The sequence below is a fragment of the Mus caroli genome, chromosome X, assembly GCF_900094665.2.
Source record: "Mus caroli chromosome X, CAROLI_EIJ_v1.1, whole genome shotgun sequence".
Classification (NCBI taxonomy): Eukaryota; Metazoa; Chordata; class Mammalia; order Rodentia; family Muridae; genus Mus; species Mus caroli.
In genome coordinates, this window is record NC_034589.1 from 155,412,113 (window position 1) to 155,434,581 (window position 22,469).

At 39.6% G+C, this 22,469-nt stretch overlaps 1 protein-coding gene across 3 annotated transcripts in view; it reads right to left on the reverse strand.

Moving 5' to 3' along the window:
* Positions 1 to 4,432: 4,432 nt before the first annotated feature.
* The window catches only part of Tlr7 (toll like receptor 7), a 25,581-nt gene continuing 7,544 nt past the window's right edge, over positions 4,433 to 22,469 (reverse strand). For 2 of the 3 annotated variants that reach the window (XM_021153950.2, XM_021153949.2), the window contains exon 3: positions 4,433 to 8,800. In XM_021153950.2, coding sequence (XP_021009609.1) covers positions 5,651 to 8,800 — 3,150 coding nt within the window. In that variant the 3' untranslated portion in view covers positions 4,433 to 5,650. Of the gene's footprint in view, positions 8,801 to 14,327; positions 14,372 to 22,469 lie in introns of all 3 variants that reach the window. The other variant, XM_029472955.1, reaches the window with a different exon arrangement.

A 22,469-nucleotide genomic window follows, 5' to 3' on the forward strand; every position in this document is an offset into this window, starting at 1 on the left:
TTGTGGGTTTTAGGTATCAGAGTAATTGTGGCTTCATAGAATGAACTGGGTAGAGTACCTTCTGTTTCTATTTTGTGGAATAGTTTGAGAAGAGTTGGAATTGGGTCTTCTTTGAAGGTCTGATAGAACTCTGCACTAAACCCATCTGGTCCTGGGCTTTTTTTTGTTTGGGAGACTATTGATGACTGCTTCTATTTCTTTATGGGAAATGGGACTGTTTAGATTGTTAATCTGATCCTGATTTAGCTTTGGTACCTGGTATCTGTCTAGAAATTTATCCATTTCATCAAGATTTTCCAGTTTTGTTGAGTATAGCCTTTTGTAGTAGGATCTGATGATGTTTTGGATTTCCTCAGGTTCTGTTGTGATGTCTCCTTTTTCATTTTTGATTTTGTCAATTAGGATACTGTCCTTGTGCCCTCTAGTTAGTCTGGCTAACGGTTTATCTATCTTGTTGATTTTCTCAAAGAACCAGCTCCTGGTTTGTTTGATTCTTTGAATAGTTTTTTTTTGTTGTTGTTGTTTCCACTTGGTTGATTTCAGCTCTGAGTTTGATTATTTCTTGCTGTCTGCTCCTCTTGGGTGAATTTGCTTCCTTTAGTTCTAGAGCTTCTATGTGTGCTGTCAGGCTGCTAGTGTATGCTTTCTCTAGTTTCTTTTTGGATTCACTCACAGCTATGAGTTTTCCTCTTTGGACTGCCTTCATTGTGTCCCATAAGTTTGGGTATGTTGTGGCTTCATTTCCATTAAACTCTAAAATGTCTTTAATTTCTTTCTTTATTTCATCTTTGACCAAGGAATTATTCAATAGAGTGCTGTTCAGTTTCCAACTGAATGTTGGCTTTGTATTATTTACGTTGTTATTGAAGATCAGCCTTAGTCTGTGGTGATCAGATAGGATGCATGGAATAATTTCAATATTTTTATATCTGTTGAGGCAATTATATGGTCAATTTTGGGGGAGGTACCATGTCGCGCTGAGAAGAAGGAATATCTTTTTGTTTTAGGATACAATCTTCTGTAGATATCAATTAAATCCATTTGTTTCATAACTTCTGTTAGTGTCCATGTGTCTCTGTTTAGTTTCTGTTTCCAGGATCTGTCCATTGGTGAGAGTGGGGTGTTGAAGTCTCCCACTATTATTGTGTGAGGTGCAATGTGTGGTTTGAGCTTTACTAAAGTTTCTTTAGTGAATGTGGCTGCCCTTGTATTTGGAGCACAGATATTCAGAATTGAGAGTTCTTCTTGGAGGATTTTACCTTTGATGAGTATGAAGTGTCCCTCCTTGTCTTTTTTGATAACTTTGGGTTGGAAGTCGATTTTATTTCTTTTATTTCTTAGAAATGACAGAAAAGATGCTTTACCCATTATATCTCAACAATATGGCTGCCTAAAGAGGACCCAAACAGAGTATACCACCAGTAGATATGCTAACACAGAAGGGGAAATATCTCCCAGAACTCCACACTTAGACAAGGATCTACAGGCAACTAAGGAAATCCTGAAAGTGAGAAAAATAGTTCTGCCCCTGGAATGAGCCCCCTAGTTGGTTATCCAACATCAAGCGATAATCTCTGAAATTTGAAATTATATATGCATAAGTGTGTGTGTGTGTGTGTGTGAAAACAATAATAAAGAAAAAGAAGTATGAATTCTAGAGGGAGCAAGAAGGGATACACAGAAGGGATTAGAGTTGTATGTCTTGAACTTTTTTAATGCTGTGATCCTTTAGCATAGTTCTTTATGTTGTGGTGACTCCCAACCACAAAATCATTTTCTTTGTTACTTAGTAATTATCAATTTGTTACTGTTATACATCACAATGCAAATATCTGACATGCAGGATATGTGATATACAGTCCCTAAAGGTATGACACATAGGTTGAGAGCCACTGGATTTGAGGGAGGAAAGGAAAGGGGACAATAATATAATTATATTTTTATTCTTTGAAAAGGATTTGTTTTGCTTTTTTATTTTGTTTTATGTATACGTGTGCTTTGTCTGAATGTATGTCTGTGTTTCAAGTTGGTGCAGTGCCAGTGTGGCCAGAAGAGAGTATCAGATCCCTTAAAACTGTATGTAGTAAAAGATGGCTGTGAATCACTTGTGGGTTCTGGGAATTGAACCAGGGTTCTTGGGAAGAGCAGCCAGTGCTTTCAATGACTCCTAACTCTCTCTCCAGTTGGAAAAGGATTGTTTTAAGATGAGGAACAGGTTTTTCCCCAAAGAAGGGCTTTTCCTCATCTTTCTCATCATGGTGTCTTTGGAAATGATTCAAGTTGCCCACGTTCTCAGACCACTGCATTCCTTTATGTACTCCATATTCCTTGAACACCTTAAGGAGACATACAAAGGTTGAGATAAATATAGCTGAAAGTATTCTGGACACAGAGAACCTGAGTCAGGGATAGTTTGCCACATCACATTCATCTTTTCTCTCCTCTACGAACTGAAGATGTTTCTTTTGTCCTTTTTCTCAACCATTATCATGTGATCTGCCAATGACCAGTGGCTTGGATCATAAAAAATTCAGATTGTGCCAAGGTATGATATCTACCCCAGGTCAAAAAACATACCCTTACCAGGGGGCAGAGTTGCAAGAAGCGAGAAGCCAAAAATTGATGGTGAATTGAGATTTATGAAGAATCTTCAAGTTCCTCCTGAGATGGTGCCATCAGATCAGAGTTTTCTATGGAATCAGGGAGTACATTTTTCCTGGTAGTCTGAGGTGATAGATTTGATGTGCACACTCTATAGACAGCTCCTCTTCTATGGAACTTTATGGAGAGCCCTAAGATCACTGTACTGGCTAATTTTGTGTCAACTTGACACAGCTGGCATTATCACAGAGAAAGGCGCTTCAGTTGAGGAAATGCCTCCATGAGCTCCAACTGTAAGGCATTTTCTCAATTAGTGATCAAGTGGGGAGGGCCCCTTGTGGGTGGGTCCATCTCTGGGCTGGTAGTCTTGGGTTCTATAAGAGAGCAGGCTGAGCAAGCCAGGGGAGGCAAGAACATCCCTCCATGGCCTCTGCTTCAGCTCCTGCTCCCTGACCTGCTTGAGTTCCAGTCCTGACTTCCTTTGGTGATGAACAGCAGCATGGAAGTGTAAGCTGAATAAACCCTTTCCTCCCCAACTTGCTTCTTGGTCATGATGTTTGTGCAGGAATAGAAACCCTGACTAAGACAATCACTAAAAGAGTGACTCATCATAATAAAGGTATTCAACAATCAACATCTGTTGGTGCATTCTGAGTTGTTTTCTGACATCAAACCTCTCTATTTAAATTCAGGAAGAAATATGAGGAAATAGTTGTGGTATTTTTTTGTTTCTCTTCCTCTTAATTTCAGAAGAGTCCTAAATTGTCTCAAAGTGATTTATGCTTTATAAATCACCAAGATAACTTAAATCTTATGAACTTATGTGTGTTAGTAGAAGAAAATATATAGTGGCCAAGAGCTGATATTTTTGGTGACATTATCTGTATTTTCATTGAAGAAGCAAGAAATTTATTAAACACAATGAGGCTCAGAGAAACTGTGAAATAACTGACTCTAGTAACTTTACTTCTCTGCTATTCCAGAGGTTATTTGGAAATTTGCAAACTTTCTTAGTTGTGTCATTTGGAAACAATTTCTATACTATTTCTTCCTAGCTACACTTGAAGTAAAACTTTTGATATTTTCACATATGAGGGAAATATACTTTCCCTAAACTAACTTTTCAGGTCTTAAAACCTACGCACACTATTTTCCAAATAGCAAGTTGGTCATATTTCAAACTTTGAACTCATATAAATTTATACCTAGTTTATCTTAATAATATCTGGGTTCTTAAAAAGAACCAGATAACAAAATTATCTTTGATTATGAAAATTGAAATTAGGTCTTGGATGGGGATCCATCCTATAATCAGCTACCAAACCCAGACACTATTGCATATGCCAGCAAGATTTTGCTGAAAGGACCCTGATATAGCTGTCTCATGTGAGCCTATGCCAGTGTCTGGCAAATACAGAAGTGGATGCTCACAGTCATCTATTGGATAAAACACAGGGCCCCCAATGGAGGAGCTAGAGAAAGTACTCAAGGAGCTGAAGGGGTCTGCAACCCTATAGGTGGAACAACAATATGAACTAGCCAGTACCTCCAGAGCTCATGTCTCTAGCTGCACATGTAGCAGAAGATGGCCTAGTCGGCCATCATTGGGAAGAGAGGACCCTAGGTCTTGCAATCTTTACACCCCCACTATAGGGTAATGCCAGGGCCAAGACGTGGGAGTGGGTGGTTAGGGGAGCTGGGAGGGGGTTAGTGTGTAGGGAACTCTCAGGATAGCATTTGAAAGAAAATATCTAATAAAAAAATGAAAAAAAGAAAGTTGAAATTAAAATTGATGCTGTCAGGTTGGAGGAATGGTTAGTCAGTAAAACACTTTATTTGCAAGAGTTGGATTTTCATAACCTATGTAAAAATGCCAGATTTAGTGGCAGATACTCAAAACTCCAAAGAAGCAGAGACAGGCATATCCCCGGGATTGCCAGTCACCTAGTCCAGCTTAATTGTTGATTTCCAGGTCAATAGGAGTTGTCTTAAAGGAAGTGTATATCATTCCTGATAATGTCTTCTGGACACACACACACACACACACACACACACAAAACAAACAAAAAAAAACCTAAACCAAATAAACAAAATCAGATGATCTCCCAATGTTAAGCTCTTTCAACTCTTCCCTCATCTTTTCAAACTGAAGTAAACATATACAATTACCATCCATCTATTTTCCTATTCCCTGATAACCCTAAATACATATTCTTTCCACCCCCTTTTGGGCTTACTATGAAAACCACTTGATATTGATGCATGATGGTTATAGATACTGAAAAATATTGGTACTAGTTCATAAACTAACATCAATTAATGAAGTTATTTTAAAGATCATTTTACTTTGGAAATAGTATTCTGGCCATGCACATAGAATATTTCAGCAGGTAAATTGTCATCAAATGCAAAGAACATCACTTTGCTTGAGGGGAAAATATTTCCATTTTCCCCATTTATAAGTTGACCATGTCTATGGATGACAAAAAAAAAAAATTCCCTATTTTCCCAGAGAACCCATCAATGGGCCCCAAGAAAATGATAAGAGGCACTGAAGCAGCTACCAACTGCCCTGTACCAGTAGCTGCTTTTGTAGCATATTGCATGCTTGATACTACATGATAGTGAAACAATTTACTGAGAGTTCTCTGGGCTTTTATTTCATTGAACTCTGGTACAGTTCAGTATCAGAGAGAGAGAGAGAGAGCTTGCGTAATTTTTACCCTACTACTAAAACTACTAGTACTTCTTCAGGGCAGATGTGTGGCTCTTCTCAATTGTATGCAGATAAATCAAAACCTTGTGTTTTCTCCTAGGCACAGTTTTTCAGAGTTGAGCTAGGGGAAATATTTAACAGAGCATGGCACATGAAGAAAGAAGTTATCTTCTATCAGTCTCCCCTTCTTAATTTCTTAGCCATATATTGATGATTTTCCACCAATCTGAGCCATGACAACTGTTAGGAAAAATTCAGACCTTCATTTATGGAAACCTTTATGAAAACTTCAGGTACCAAGGCATGCCCTAGGTGGTGACATTCTTCAGAGAGCTAGACTGTTTCCTTGAACATTTGACTATAAGCCACATGATTGTCTGTGGTCAGGGCATTTTTCAGGCACTGCCAGAAGTATGGGTGAGCCTGTGGATTTGCAGGCCACTCAAGGACAGAGCTCCTGCAGAGTCTCTTCCTGAGCTGAAGAAACTTAGACTTCTGAAGAGGCTTTTCCAAGAATATCAAGATAATCACATCCACTTTTTCATCCATGAGCCTCTGATGAGACAAATAAAATGCCATCTTAAAACTCTCAGTCTTAGCATATTTCTGTGTCATCACAAACACTGTCTTTTTGCTGAGCTGTATGCTCTGGGAAAGGTTTTCTAGAACTGGCTGTCCTGGTAGCCAGTCTCTTTCTTCTAGACACAAATTGAAGTGTTTTTCTCTTGGATCTTCCAATTTTGCCACCAGCTCCTGCAAAACCCATTCTGTCACAGCTGAATTTTTGGTGTCATACACAATAAAAGCATCATAACAAGACTCCATGGATTGCAGATGCTGATACCCCTTTATCTTGGCTTTCCAAAAATAATAAATGTACCACATATCCCAGAAAAAGAGGTGACTTGTTGTCATAACTACCATAAGAAAGAGGACGGATGATATGGAAACTGAGAACAGAATCAGGTTTGTGAGATCTAACTCACACGTATACAGATCCAGGGATATGACACTTTGACCTTTGTGTGCTCCTGGACCTACACAAGTCACATCAGTGGCCAGGTATGGAATAGTAACATCTGTATGGTTAACCCACCAGACAAACCACACAGCATCACAGTTGCAAAGAAAGCGATTATGATGTAAAACCAACATCTCCAGATTGTTGAGGACATTTTCTGGGAAGCTAGTCTTCTGAATGACCTGGATTTTATTTGAACTGATGTCTAGATAGCGCAATTGCAAAGCATCTTCTAGAAAATATTTTGTCAACTGCCTGATTTGATTATTCTTAAGAATCAGTTTTGTGAGACTTTTGGAACAGTTGGCCAATCTCTCAGGTACTTTTGTCAGCTGGTTGTGGCTGAGGTCCAAATTTTCCAAATGCTTCAGTAACTGGAGACTGTCCCAAGGGAAAGATTTGAGCCCATTTTTGGCCAAGGAGAGATTCTTTAGATTTGGCGGCATACCCTCAAAAACCTCAGGAGGCAAGGAATTCAGGGAATTTCTGGAGATATCTAATTCCTCTAAATTGAACAAATTCTTGAAGAAGTCCAAGTATCTGTTATCACCGGCTCTCCATAGAACATCTAAATGGTTGCCTCTGAATTCCAGAATTCGAAGAGAGTCACTTTCCATGGTCCTGCTGGCCGAAGTAGAGATGTCATTATCATTCATCATGAGTTTCTCCAGAAGCCGTAATTTCTTGGTAAAGTTTAGCATGTGAGTAATTCCTTCTGCTTGAAAATAGTGGCTGTTACTACTTAGATCCAGAACTTCAAGACTCTGGAGCTCTTCAAAGGCTGTTGAGTAGAGTAAATCAAGCCGGTTGTTGGAGAAGTCTAAGTATCGCAACTCTCTCAACGGCCAGAGTTCACTGCCATTAAGAGTTTGGCCAATGGTGTTTCCTGATAAGTTGAGGCATTTGAGGAATGAAAGATGCTGAAAATCAGAGGGTTTAATAAAAAATATGTTATTTCTACTTAAGTCTAAGGTCTGCCCATATATGTGGCAGTCTGCATTCAAAGGCAAGAAAGAAGGTGGCTCTTTGTTTTTGAACCTGCAGCTCCGTGCATATTCATCATATCGGAAATAGTGTAAGGCCTCAAGGACCTGGGGCCCATGACGGTCTACAGAAGTTTGAGCATTAGGACAAAAGCCAACTTCTCTTGACTCTTCTGAAGGGGATATCTTATTCACTGAAAGGTCTATGAGTTTGAGGTTTTCAAAATGTTTGAATATGTTGAGGTCAGCAATTTTTATGAAGTTAGTGCCAAGGTCAAGAACTTCCAGCCTGGGAAGCTTGTGCAATACAGAAAGACTGGAGTTTTTCAGCTCTTTAAAGACATACCCCTTGACACGCAGAATTTTCAAGTTTTCCAATGAAGAGAGTGAATGTGGTAAAGTTATAGATGCATGGTAGACCTGCAGCTCATAATTGAAAGAAAAATCCAACTCAACAAGGTTGGGAAGAAAATGCAAAAATTCGGCCTTCTCAATTTCTCTGGCCAAGTAGTTTTGAGAGAGGTCTAGTTCCTGGAGGTTTCTCATGTTTTTAAACCATGTTGGGGGCACATGCTGAAGAGAATTACTGTGCAAACGTAAAACTTTTAATTCTGTCAATGAATTGAAAGCATTGTCAGGGATCTGTAAGGGGGAATTATTTTCACAAGGTGTACACGGATATGGGACATTATAACATCGAGGGCAATTTCCACTTAGGTCAAGAACTTGCAACTCATTGAGGTTATTAAAATCATCTTCTTGGATTTTCTTAATGATATTGTTATAAAGATAGAGCTCTAGTAAATTAGGTGGCAAAGTGGTGGGGACAGCTGTGACATTGTTATCTTTTAGTGAGAGAACCTTCAAATTTCTCATAACTAGGAAAGCATCTTTTTCAATAGAATAGGAAACATTGCAAGGATTTCGATAATAACAGTTTTGACCCAGGTAGAGTGCTTCAATGTTAACCAGTTCTGTTAGATTCTCCTTCGTGATGGAGAAGATGTTGTTAGCCTCAAGGCTCAGAAGCTGTAGGCTGGATGGCAGATCCTGCGGTATCTCCAGAAGTTGGTTTCCATCCAGGTAAAGGGATTTTAAGTCAGAGAGTCCACTAAAGCTTCCAGGTCTAATCTGCAGCCTCTTGGTACACACATTGGCTTTGGACCCCAGTAGAACAGGTACACAATTGCATCTTAAATCGATTTCTTCCAGATGGTTCAGCCTACGGAAGGAATCTGGAGAGATGCTTGGTATGTGGTTGATGGTAAGGGTGAGATTGGTGGTGTTAGTGGGAATACCCTCAGGGATTTCTGTCAAATGCTTGTCTGTGCAGTCCACAATCACATGGGCCTTTGGGATATCTAGTTCAACATCACAAGGTAGAGTTTTAGGAAACCATCGAAACCCAAAGACTCTAGAAACTAAGATCATATTTAAAAAGATCAAAATTTGTCTCTTCCGTGTCCACATTGAAAACACCTGCAAATAAAAGACAGAAAAAAAATTATTGTTAAAAAATATATCAAGGAACAATTCAGAAGTTCCATTTATTTCCTCTCTTTTGGTACATTATTAAAACTAAACAACACAGGTCTTGTTTGTAATAGTGTAAACAGCACCTCTGTCCCTGTGACTGTACTTATTAACCACTGAAGATTTTGATAATGGTTTTATGTTTTGCTTGTATCATCTTAGCTTTCTAACAAACTTAAAGGATTTTTTTCACATTTATTTATTTGTCTTGTGTGAGTATGGTTTGCATATGTCCGTGAGTGTGCACATACCATGACGTAATTGTGGAGGTCAGAGGATAACTTGTGAGAGTCTGTTATCTCCTTCCACTTTGTGGATCGTGCAGATCATACTCAGGTCATCAGTCTTGTCCACAAGTACACTTACTGTCTCAGTTACTGCTTCTATTGCTGTGATGAAACACTATGACCACAACACCTTAGAAAACAAAGCATTTGGTCTGGTTCTTGCCTAGAGTTTTAGAGGGTTAGTTTATGATATCATGACAGGAAGCATGGTAGCAGACAGGTAGGCATGACACTGGAGCAGCTGGTGAGAGCTCACATGTTATCTGCAAATTGTAGGCAGAGAAGGAATGAGACTGGGATGGGCATGGACTTTTGAAATCTCACAGCCTACCTAGTGGCACACCTCTTTCAACAAAGCCACACCACCTAATCCTTCCCAAAAGTTCCACAGACTGGGAACCAAATATTCAAGCATGAGCCTATGGGACCATTCACATTCACATCACCATACTTACCCACTGAGCCATCTCTCTTTCTGCCCCAAACAGGGTTTAAGATACAGAAGCAGCATTACATATTAGTTGTTGCAAAGAGTGCTGTAACAGAGAGGCATCAAAGTATGAAATTTGGGGATGTGGGTAAGGAATGCTAAAAAATATAGACACTTGAGACTAATGCATTTAAGTAAATAAATAATGCATTAAGACTTCAGTATAATTAATGTTTTCTTTCTAAGCCTTCTTTGGAACACATGTAAAAATCTTTGATGATTGTTGAGTCCCATTAATATTGTAAGGATAAATATAAAAAAAAGATCCATTCTCCCTCTATTTTGATTTAAAGCAGAGCTCAGCAATAGTAAGTGATTTTCTAAATGGCATTTGATTCTTAAACATATGGTTCTGCCATTCTGTCATGTGGATCTCTTGTTGGATTGCTATTGGAAGTCACTGCAGAAATCACGTCTATGATGATTTGTTGTAGTTTCCCTGCATACTAGGGTTTGTTTGGTTTCAGGATCTGAGACACCTAATTGGAGGGAGAGACACAGAGTCAGATCAGTCTTCAGACAAAGGGTTTCATAGAGCTGACAAAACATCAAGATTTGAAGGAAGGAACTAATCTGCTTGGGGAGAGAGGAATCTAGTTTTGAAGGTTCTCAGTGAGAGAGCAAGGAGATAGGAAGGTGTTATGCCATTAGAACATAAGTGCAAAGCTTACTGGTATCACCATGTTACATTAGAAATACTATGTTTTTTTTTTCTTTTGAAAAAAAAAAAGATGTTTCTGAGGAGGATGTTTGGAAATTCTCAAGGATATTCTTGGATAAAGAGCTTCTGGAAGAACAATGGGTCTTGTTGGTAGGCCATGTATCTGGAAGTCACTTTCCCTTTTTCTGTCTGCTAGCCAGACTCCATTTAGGGCTTTCTATCTGGAAGAACCCATTCCCAGGAAGCTCCCATTTCCAGGAAGTTGAAGAGGGGAGAATTGTGACGGAGAAAGGATGTAGCTGCGTGTGGCCTGCCAGTTTTCTTACAGTGACTGGTCTGATCCAGAAAGAGAGTGCACCTGGAGGGTGTGCCTTCTAACAAGTTTTAGCATCATCATGGCACTATCTGGGTGAGCCAGGCTCACATTAGTAGTGCAACTGGTATAATTAATGTTAATAGGACTGAAGGAGACCATATTTAATCATTGTGCTAAGACTAAACTTAAGAACCTCTCAAGCACAATGTGATTGATATATATATCAAGCCACAAAATTTTCTCCAACTTTCTCTTCCCTAACACAGGATCAAAGGTTCTCAACCTGTCGGTCACAGTCCTTTTGTGAGTTCACATATTTGATATCCTGCATAGCAGATATGTATATTACCATTTGTAGCAGTAGCAAAATTACAGTTTTAAAGTAGAAACAGAGCTGGAGAGATGGCTCAGCCGTTAAAGGCTAGGCTCACAACCAAAAATACAAAGTAGCAACAAAAGAACATTATGGTTGGGAGTCACCACAACATGAAGAACTGTAGGAAAGGATCTCAGCATTAGGAAGGTTGAGAATTACTGTACAAGATAGCTTTTAATGATATCATAGGGCTTTTTATTTGTGATGGTGGTGGTGACAGGTTTGTTTTGTTTTTACTGATCTTTGCATAGCTAAAGTTTATGTCAAATGATGTTTTCCCTGCTCTCTTTTACTGTCCTCTATTTTCTTCCCCATAGAACCATTCATTGAAAGTCTTGGGAGGTAGTTCCATTGATAATGTGCTTGCTATACCATCATGAGGACCAGAACTCAGGAGAAATATTGGTCCTTAGAGCTCACTGACCAGCCAGTCAGTCTAGCCAATCAGTGAGTTCTGGATTTAGCAAGAGACCTTCTCTCAATAATATGGAGAGTGATAGAGGAAGACAATGTTGACCTCGGGCCTTGACATGCACAGAAACACATGTGTGCCTGTTCATGGACAAGTGTACACACACACACCCACACACGCACACGCACACATTTAGTGAGTCTGAAGGAGCTCCTTCATTGTCTTTTTCAACATTCTTTTTGCTTTTCCACCTTTAAAGTTTTAAAAAATTTTATGTGTATGCGTGTTTTGTCTGCATATGTGTCTGTAACACTATGGTGTGTGAAAAAACTGGAGAGACACAACGGTTGTACATCTCCATATAGGTGCTGGGAATTTAATCTGGATCCTCTGAAAGAACAGCCAGTGTTCTGTTCAGTCCACTAAGCCATCTGTCCAGTCCATGCTTTCCCATTTTTTGTTGACACAATATCAGCTGTGACTATTCCAAAACTTTGTCCCTTGGATCTCATGCTTCTCACCCACATTATCCAAAAAGCTTTCTCACCTTCAATCACTGTTTTCTTTTCTATAGCATGAATTTAAGATTTTATTTTGAAGCCAAATCTTGCCTGTATAGGTTTTTTTTTTAAGATTTCTAGAGGGAGGGGTAAAGAAGAAGGAAGTGAGAGAGAGGAAGGAAGGGAGGGAGGAAGGAAGGGAAAGAGATATCTCTATCTGTGTGTCTCTGTGTGTGAGCCTAGACAAGATCTACAGGCAACTATTGAGTACTGAAAGAGTGAGAATTATCTTATCCAGGGATGAGCCCCTCACTGACTGTTTACTGCAAAGTCATCAGCCTTCAAACCAGATATACACAAAGAACAAAAATGGACTCAATAGGATATATATACACACATATATATACATATATACACATAGCACATATAATCAAAGAAAAACTCATTACCAACATGTGAGGCCAGAGGAGCACGGGAAGGGATTGAGGGAAAGTAGCTGGGAGGGGCTGAGGTGAGGACAGGAGGAAGAAGTGGTATAGGCCTAGTTCAATTAAATAGATTTTGAAAAAAGAAAATGAAACTCTAAGGAAGCTTAATCATAAACAAATGGAGTCAGAATTTAACTAGCGGTGGGCTGATGTTTAATAACAACGCCCCCCCCCCTGACCAAAGAAAACACACGGTGGGACTCCTGGCTCTAGCTGCAAATGTAGCAGAGGATGGCCTAGTTGGACATCAATGGGAGGAGAGGCCCTTGGTAGCTGTGAAGGTTCTATGCCCCAGTATAGTAAGGCCAGGAAGCAGGAGTGGATAGGTTGGGGAACAGGGAGAGGGGGAGGAGATAAGGGGCTTTCAGAGGGGAAACTAGGAAAGGGGATAACATTTGAAATGTAAATAAAGAAAATATCTAATAAAAAAATAACCAGCTCCCCAAAATGATCTCCCTCATTAGTTGTCTTGTTATTAGCATTTTTCAATTTCTTTTAAAATATTTATTTATTTTTGTTTTATGTGTAAGTGTTTATCCCAAGGGTAGCACATGTGTGCAGTGTCTATAGAAGTCAGCAGATGGTGTTGGAGCCCTGTATTACAGACAGTTGAGAACTGCCATCTGGAGCTGTGATCTGTGGGTGCTGTGATCTGAAACCTGGTCCTCTGGAAGAGCTGAAGACTTAACTGCTGAGTCATTTCTCCAGCCAAGACTTTGTAAATTTCATTTGTGTAAGTGTTGCCACCTGGCCAGTTTTGAGATACAAGGCTGATGTCATGAGTGATCAGTTAAGGATAGGTGCATAGAATTTCTCCTGTGACCCAGTATTTGTTGACTCTAGCCTGTCACTGGGCTTAACTAACCCAGACAATGACTGTGAAATGTAGCATTTTACACACTGACATACTCCAAATTCAAAGGCAAATTTAATCAGAGAGCCTTTCCCCCTTGGTTTCTCCATGCTTCTAGCAGCTGCCCACTTTTCTCCTAGTCTACTATTATCTTCCTTTGTCCAATTAGTCATTTGCTCGCATGTGGACTCTACAATGCTGCCAAACACAGCAAACTCATCTTCCTGCTTTCCCTATTCTCTAGGATTCATTTATCAAGCAGCACTAGAGCATTCAACATGAACCTGATCAACTAGAGTCGTTTCTACCTTCCCATTGAATAAAATACAAAGTCTTTTCATTGTTTACATTGTGCACAGCCTGACTCTAATTGCCTTGTCTGACCTTAAATCATCTCTCCCCTTTCCCCACATACCAGCCATCTGGCCTGCTTTCTGTTCTGCATTCAAGCCAAGCTAATAACCATGTCACTTTTGCCACCTGATGTTTCCTCTTCCTGACATTGTCTTTCTCTTCCTGTGGGGAGGTAATTTCTACTCCTCAGTATCAGCTCAAGTGACACATTTCCAGAGGGGGAAGGCTTCCCTGACCAACAATCTATAAACCTCACACATCGTAACAGTGATACACACGGTACAAGTAGAGTTAGACTGTACTTAGCACAGGTCAGACAGCATCTAAGTGTTTCAATTTTTACAGTGTCAGCTAAGGATGGAGAACTACACGTTTTCAGCCTTTTATTCAAAGTCACTGAGAGTGGAAAGATTTTTGGAATCTTTAAGACTTCAGAAAGTAACAGGAATACACCTGGTATGGCATGATACCTATTGGATCCCAGGAGCAGTAATTTCTAATTTAAAACACAAGCATTTCTGCAACAGTACACAGGGTTTTCTACTCTGGTGGGATTTAAATGTGTACAAGTAGCTTTCTAGTTTAGGTCAAGATTCTCCTTCACACTCATTCAGTTGTGTCACATTGCTATCAACTAGATTAGGAGGAAGCAATTTGACATTTTGAACTATTTTATGGATAAATCAACTGAGACACAGAGAGGAGTCCCTTCTGTATTAGACTTAATAGTACTTACCATAATGAGATTTTCTTGCACTTAACTAGTACTCCATTGTGTTGCTAAATATACAAGTGAAACAATGAACACATGATTAAATGAATGAATGAATATCAACGTAAACAAAAATCTTTACAAAACATATTCCCTGGTGTTGAAAAGATGGCCAAGTAACTAAAAGCACTGGCCCCTCTACCAGAGGATCCAGGTTTGATTGCCAGCACCCACATGGCAACTCCCAGTTATCTGCAGCTCTTGTTCCAGGTATTCCTATATGCTCCTCTGAACTGGGTGGGTACTGCACACACATATCTGCAGACAAAACATCTTTGCAAATGAAATAAAAACAGAGAAAAGAGTATCTCCTTAGGGAAGTTCTTCAAGCTATATCCCCAGGCTCAACATACATCTCCTTTTACCTCTTCTATCTGCCCAAAGCTCCCTTGTGGATAGGGGTTAAGAGGCTCTGCTTTCAAAATGCCCAGTTCTTGCTGGGCGTGGTGGCACACTCCTTTAATCCCAGCACTTGGGAGGCAGAGGCAGGCAGGTTTCTGAGTTCGAGGCCAGCCTGGTCTACAAAGTGAGTTCCAGGACAGCCAAGGCTATACAGAGAAACCCTATCTCAAAAAAAAAAAAAATGCCCAGTTCAAATCCACCCTCTTATGTCCTACAGCACAGGACAGGAGGATTCTACGTGGAGCTATAGAGGGATTGCTGGATTATGAGCAAGAAGTACTAGCTGGCTCCCAGTTCTGGTTTGGATGTTCACTGCCTATCTCTGAGCCAGATCCATTGCTTAGACCTCCTATAGGAAAATAACAGATGCAGATACAATGTAGAGGACATATGTATCCAGTCTATATGACTGATGGATATGACATGGTCCATGACAACATAGATTATGCTGTGCTCCAATTCTACCTTAGGTAGTGATTTACCAAGTACTCAGTGAGAGATGAAATATAAGCAAATATCAGAATTCTGCTTTATTAATTACTTTAAAGAGTCACTGTGACAAAAAAAAGATCAACTGAGGCAACTGAAGCGAAGATGGGTTTATTTTGTCTATCGTGCCAGCAGAAGTCAGTTTATCACAGCACCGAATGCAGCTCTGTCCATATTGGTTGCAGTATGAGGCCACTTGTCACACTGTGTCTGCAGGCATCAGATAGAGGGGACAAGAAGTGGGGGATGGCGTCTACAAAATCTCAAAGCTCACCTCCTCGGTGACCTACTTCCTCTAGCAAGACTCTACCTCTTCCAGGTTGTACAGCAAGACTCTACCTCCTCCGGGTTGTACAACCTTCAAATCAGCACCAGCAACTAGAGACCAAGTGTTCAAACCCATGACCTTGAGATGGGCAATTCATACCCAAAATACAATATCCATTTATTCACATGCATTCTTTCACTGGTGGTTATGTATTCGTTACATAAAAAAATTACATAGTCTGTGCACTTAAGGTACAATGGGTGGAGGAAACTATATAAATGTAAAATACAATGTAAAACTCCAGAAGTTTTTCCAAACAAAATGTTCGCCCTTTCATTAGATCTATTTTAAATATATACTGTTCTTGTTCTGTAGATTATTTTTTTTCATACTGTCAATTACTTCAATTACTCTTAGAGTCTGAAGACATCTTTCCCTACTTTTCCTCATCTGACAGTGACAAAAATCTCTATTTTTTTGCACGGAGCAAATACTGCTTTGAAAAAATGCTTGCGTTCCCATGCTCTGTTGCAAATAAATGTGACCATGTGACCCAGCTCTTGCAAACAGGATGTGAGAGGGAGGCATGCACTGAACTTGTGAAATCTCTTCTTAAGCAGGGAAGATAGTCCTCTTCCTTTCCATGTACTTCCATGGGGCTTCTTTTAATATGGAAGTGTGGCTGGCAGCCTTCTTTGAGGGTCCAAAGGAGGAAAATGTGTTTAGGTTGTACAGCAACAGACTGAATGATCCAGATCATATAAGTCCATCCTTTTTGTGACCTCATTGAGTAGGGCTTATACAATGGCCCTGAGTTACTGGTTTCTAGAGATTTATGAGAACTTAAAACACTGTTAGGTTAAACCTATTCATTGATTTCTCTTTGCACACATGAAAACCTAATTTTAAATTCTAGGATTTATAAATGGGTTGTCAAACATGAGAAAGCTTAAATTGTATGATGTTGATTTTGTCAGGTTACCTGTGAGAAAGACTCAGATATTGGAGGCTGAAAAACTGGTGGTTAGCTTTCTGCTGTCATGCATGGACACTTAGTAGAAGATCAGTTTGTACTGTGTTGAAAGGAAGACTATGTGCAGACCAAGTTAGCTTTTATGGGAAATGGCTCAGCAGTGTTCACAAAGACAGTGTGTGCTGGACACTCCTTCCTGTGGTTTAGCAGTCTTGTGAGTGACATGAACTAAAAGAGAAGCTGGCTAGTCTTCAAGAGGGCCGGAAAGAAATATAGCTTTGTGCAGAGAGATTTTGTCTGTCTGCAGCCCGGAGTGCAAAGTTGATTAAGACTTTCTTTAATTTGAAAAAGCCACAAACAAAAGCAGACATAATAGGTAGGGACTGTATCACCTTAGAGGAAATGGCTGTCTGCTCGCGTGCATTGTTTTCAAGTGCTTTCCATTAAGCATTTGCTAGGAGACAATGAAAGGCAGTTCAGGACAGAAATCTGATTACGAATTTTGTCTTCCCTTTGACTCACACAGCCTCAGGACCCATGATCCATTTGAGAGAGGAACACAAAACACAGAAAAGAAAGGACATGAAGTCCTTAGGCTGCAAACGGTCTGGAACTGCTCTAATGTGATAGCCGTGAGTCACTTTGTGGCTATGCCATTTTAAGTTTATTAAAATTCAGTTGCACAGTCACACTAACTGTAATTGAAGTGCCTCCAAAGCCCTACCAGGCTTATGGCTACTGTATTCAGGGACTTAGATTCGAGACATCTTCATTATTGCAGAAGGTTCTATGAGACATTGATATAGATCCGGAGTTGGCAAACTTTTTACATAAAAGCAAAAAAAAAATTGACTTCTGAATCAGCCTAGGATATACAGTGTAAGCCCTGGTCTCAAAGGAATAAATGAAAGAATAAATACTTGACAATATTCTTATTATTATGTAGGTACTTAAAGACCCATGTAGCACACAACATCAGAATTACAAGGTTCAGTGATAACAAAAACAGGTTGAACCTATGAGTCATAATCTACAAACCCCTAGACCGAAACTAGACAAAATCTTCAGTTGTAAATGACATTAACTCTAAACACATTTAAATCCAAGTTCAGCAAGGATAGAAAGAAATCGAATCTCTGGTAAAACCTGTAAATTAATCATGTGGCTGATTTTAAAATACTGTATACCTCTCAATTCCAAGGCGTGGATTCATTTCTGAGAAAGTGAAAAAGCAAACATGCTGTAAGGTATGTAAGGTGGGACTCAGGTAACCAAGGCCCCACTCTCGCTCTCCTAGCTGCTTACTATACTATTCCTTTCTCCCTATATTAGCAGAGAACAAACACATTTAAGCCCCCAAAATGTGTTTGTCTTTACATATACTCCATTTTGATGATGCCAGCCAGCCACATAGTTGAGTACAAAGGAAAGATGTGCTAAGGGAATCAAAGCTTTAAACTTAAAAAAAAAAAAATCCTCCAGATGTCCCACATTCTATTATCATAGCTAGCAACGTTTTTGCCCTGAACATCAGATTTTTTGTGTGTGGGTTGGTGACCCAGTGTGTTTCATTAGGGTTGCATACTGGAGCTTGGATAAGGGCTATTAACAAGAGCAACAGGCAACTTAAGAGTGTCTACATCACTGAGGAAAAGGTCTCTCCTTCCACAGAAAGTACTAAGTGCCTATCAATCCCCAGGGTAAGAGGTAGAGATCATGAACTCATTCTGTCTTCAGGAGGGAACAGTTATTGGCCTATGTTTGCACAGATTGAAGATCAGATTCTATCAAGGGTACAAGGAGTGACTGAGAAGGAGTTGGGCCTCTAAAGGAAGGGGTTGATGTGTAGCTCAGAAGTGTCACCATAAGGGCACGGAAGTGAATCTTCATTAAGACTCTGTCATTATCCTTGCTTCTAGTTGTTATCTCCAGTGATAGCACAGAGTTTATCTGTGTCATCTGGGAATAGATACAGCCAAAAGAAGGTTACCAGCACACATGTCCTATGATCAGTGGATGAGCTCAGGCAGAACTGACCCTTCGAAGATTATAAAGCATCTGAAACTTCTCCTGCCTTCCCATGCAGGCTACACTGCAAGCCTCGGACTTGGATACCTGCAAAGTTTGCACTGAGACTCCTGCCAGTAGGAACCTGAACTGCAGTGTGAAAAGTTGAGCTCTGAGCGAGCAGCTGGGGGCCACAAATGCACTGTCTGGACAGGGCCTTTCTAAATTTGTTATTAAAGGGAAAGCATGCTTTCCTGAGGCTGCCAAATTCAAAAGACTGTCTGGAAAGCATGGTTTTAAAAATAGAAAAATGTTTCTTTATTCTGTTAGAAATTTCCCTCTTTAAGAAACACTACGAGGTTCTTGTTTAAAGTTTAAAAAATATGTTAATTTCAATTACCACAATTTTGAAACATAAAGCCAACCCCCCTCTCTCTCCCTCCCTCGTGTGTGTGTGTGTGTGTGTGTGTGTGTGTGTTACAACTCATCCATGTTATTTTGCTTTACTTGTTTTGGGGAGGGGGAACCAATGACTGCCTAAAGACATGCTTCTTTCAGTAATTTGATTTATAAAACGGTATAATACCCTGTGACATAGGCCTGGCTTTAATAATGAATCAAAGCTAATTACACATGCAAATGTACTGGGTAAATTTGGATGCTTAATTACTGAAGTAATTATGGTCAAAATGGAAATGTGCAATTTTCTATGCACAGGTGTTTCCATTCTCTCAGTAAATCACCTCATTTGCTAAAATGGAAAATGCAGAATTCATGTGGAGCAGCCATGAATCATTGGTATGTGTATGCACACACTCTGTCTAATGGCTGCCTTTTATTCTTAGCGAGTGCCAGTTGTTAAAATAGATATACCATTTGGATAACATCACTAACTCTTCACACTGAAGTTGAAATAGCACATAAATATGTTTATTTTACTGAGGAAGAAGTGCAGAACTGAGAGGCCATTGCAACCTAAGATGCAAATTCAGTTATGATCGATCACCTGTCCATTGCCTCATGTAGTCACAGTAAACAAACTCTGGATAACTTGTGTTTGCATTTTTTGTTAATTTCCTTTTGGATTAAATGACTCCTGGTACTCTAATGTCTTGGGCTTGCCCTCTTTAATATTGTTTGCGATACAAGTGCATGAGACATTGAGTGCAATTTGCAAGTATTAGAAAAGAATTCAAGTCAGGTAGTGCAGGGCTGTAAGCCCACTGCTTGGGACGTAGAGGTAGGAAGATGGCAAGTTCGATTCAAGCCAAACAAACTTATCAAGACCTGTCTCAAAATAGAATATAAAGCAGAAATCTGTTGATAAAGATCTGTGTGAAAGTTTGCCAAGTGTGCATGAGGTCCTGGGTTCAATCTTTGGTACCATAAAGAAATTAAAACAAAAATTATAGAAAGCATTCTTATGTTTTGGATGAGGCTGGGCTGAAGAGGGAAAGAATATAAATTTTAATTGGCTTCAATGTTCCTTAAGAATTCCATCCTCTGCCTAGAAATGCTGCCTTAGGTATTTTTATGAATTTATAAGTTCAAAATCACTTTCTTAGAAGGAATCTCTATAATAAGGTCATCACCCAACAAACACTACTGGCAATCTAGCTAGTGCTAGACACCATTGACAGGGAGAAAATGAGTCAGGTCCTCATTCCTACCCAATTAGGAAGCAAAGGACTCCATTGCCATCTTGCCCAAAGCCTATCTGTTTTCTTTCTTTCCTTACTTTTTTTTTTTTAAAAAGCATACATTAATGATCCATAATGATGGGTTTCCTTATGATATTTTATGAATTACATAATTACTTTTATGATTTTTACCTTACCCTCTTACTCCCAGTGATTCACTAGTCCTTCTAATTCATGCCTATTTATGTACGGATGGATGGAGAGAGCTGGCTACATCTTGGAACCAGAACTCTCTCTGCCTCAGGGAAATCCATGTCACGGAAAAATCAAAGGACAAGGGCTGACAGGTCTGCACGTACTGCTGCTCAGCTACCCTTCAAACAGAAGCAAGAACAAACAAGTCTTCAAAATTGCAATAACCCTCCATCTAGCTACATAGTTTTGAAATTGTAATTATTTCATACATGTTCATAATAAAACATGATCATATCCATCCTAGTTCCCTCCTTTAACTCTATCATATCCCTTGTGACATGTCCCCTTCCCATTTAATAGTACTTTTTTTAATAATCCACTGTCCAGTGAGTGCTGCCTGTATGTGCATAGTGCCAGAATATGCTCTGTCAGCTGCTGTAGGAGAAAAATTCAATGATTTGACCCTGCACTGTATTCTACATGTCACAACACCAACCACCAAGGTAAGATATGCAATAATGGTACAACTGTTATGCAACAGCTATTTTCTGATTGGATTGAGACCTGCTCCACATGAGGTAATTTCGTGCCTGGTACTATAATCATGGTCTAAAGCCCATGACTTCAACCGTTAAAATCCTTAGTGTAGAAGATGCTGTTTTTAGTTTCCTAAATGGTCATGATACCAAATCGCCTTGTGCGTGCTTTTGTTTCTACTCTTAAACTGTTGCTGCTCTCAACTTAGGTCAGAGAAGCTTCTGTTTACAGTGGGAAGCAATCAGTTCAGAGGTGCAATAATTAATCAACATGGTGAGAACAGAGAACAGATGTAGTAGGACTTTAGTGATAGGACTCAACCTCAAACTCAGATTCTAAGCCTCCTGATTTCAGATCACCATTAAATTCCCACTCAGTGTTCACAAGCATAGATATATGAATAGTGATTGGAAGCCACAGTTACCAAACTGTACCCAAGTTCATGCTTTGCAAATTTTTATCTTCCTAACTTTGCTCATGAGTGAGGAGGCATGGTTGTAGTCTGAAGTGTGAGGAAGAGATGCAATGCTGCTGGAAACTGGTGAATCGTAAAGAAGTTGAGTGCTTTGTGTCTCCCAAGAAGTTTCAACACTGTCAGAATTTGGGAGACTTCTACTCATGTTTATTTGTCCCAGGAGTTAACACCTTGTGAATGGGAAGTCAGCCAATCATTTTCTGTTGTACTTACTCTGGGACTTTTGAGCTCATTGAAACTTATCTACCAGTAACTGTCCTCAGCTGGGGGGCGCTCACATCCCTCCAGAACTTCAGGTAACTTCAGGCAATTGCAGTTTCAAGATTATCAAGTCTAAGTAGGGACTGTAGATACCACTCAGTGGTAGAGCACAGGCTAGCTATATTTAACGGCCTGAGTTAGTTTACTTTCCAGCACTACAAAGGAAAGAAGAAGAAAGAAAAATGAAAGGCAGAAAGAAAGAAAAAAGAAAGGAAGGAAGGAAGGAAGGAAGGAAAGAAAACTTTAAACCACAATAATAATTTCTTAATAATTACATGGCACTATGAACTAATGCAACCTCAAAAAATTTATCAAGCAGTCCATGTCCACATAGGAAACTTTTTCATCAGTTTGAATTACCACTTTGATACAGTAAGAACAAAATAAATTCAATAGCTACCAACTTGTTAGAGTTGTTAAAAGTAGGAAACCACTAGTAATGGAGTTCCAAATATTCTTTTAACAGCATGTGGAAGAGGTACAGATATTGCTACTGAAAAGCTTGCAAGATCTGAACTTAAGTAAGAAAAATACTCCAGCCTTCAGTTGCCTAAGGCCAAAGGAGGCAGCCTGTGATACAGAGTTACAGAGATCTTGTCTTCAAAAAAAAAAAAGTAGATTTTAAAGGTAGTATCAGGATGACTCTAACATGTGCTTAGTTCATGACAAATAGGTGGACATGTATTTTACTTTTAGAGAAAAGTGTGGAAGACTTCAAAGGTCACATCAATTTTTCCAAGCAGTGGTATGGTCCTGTGAAGATTCTATGCCCCAGTATAGGGGAATGCCAGGGCCAGGAAGCAGGAATGAGTGGGTTGGGGTGCAGGGGGAGGGGGGAGGGGATAGAGGATTTTCAGAG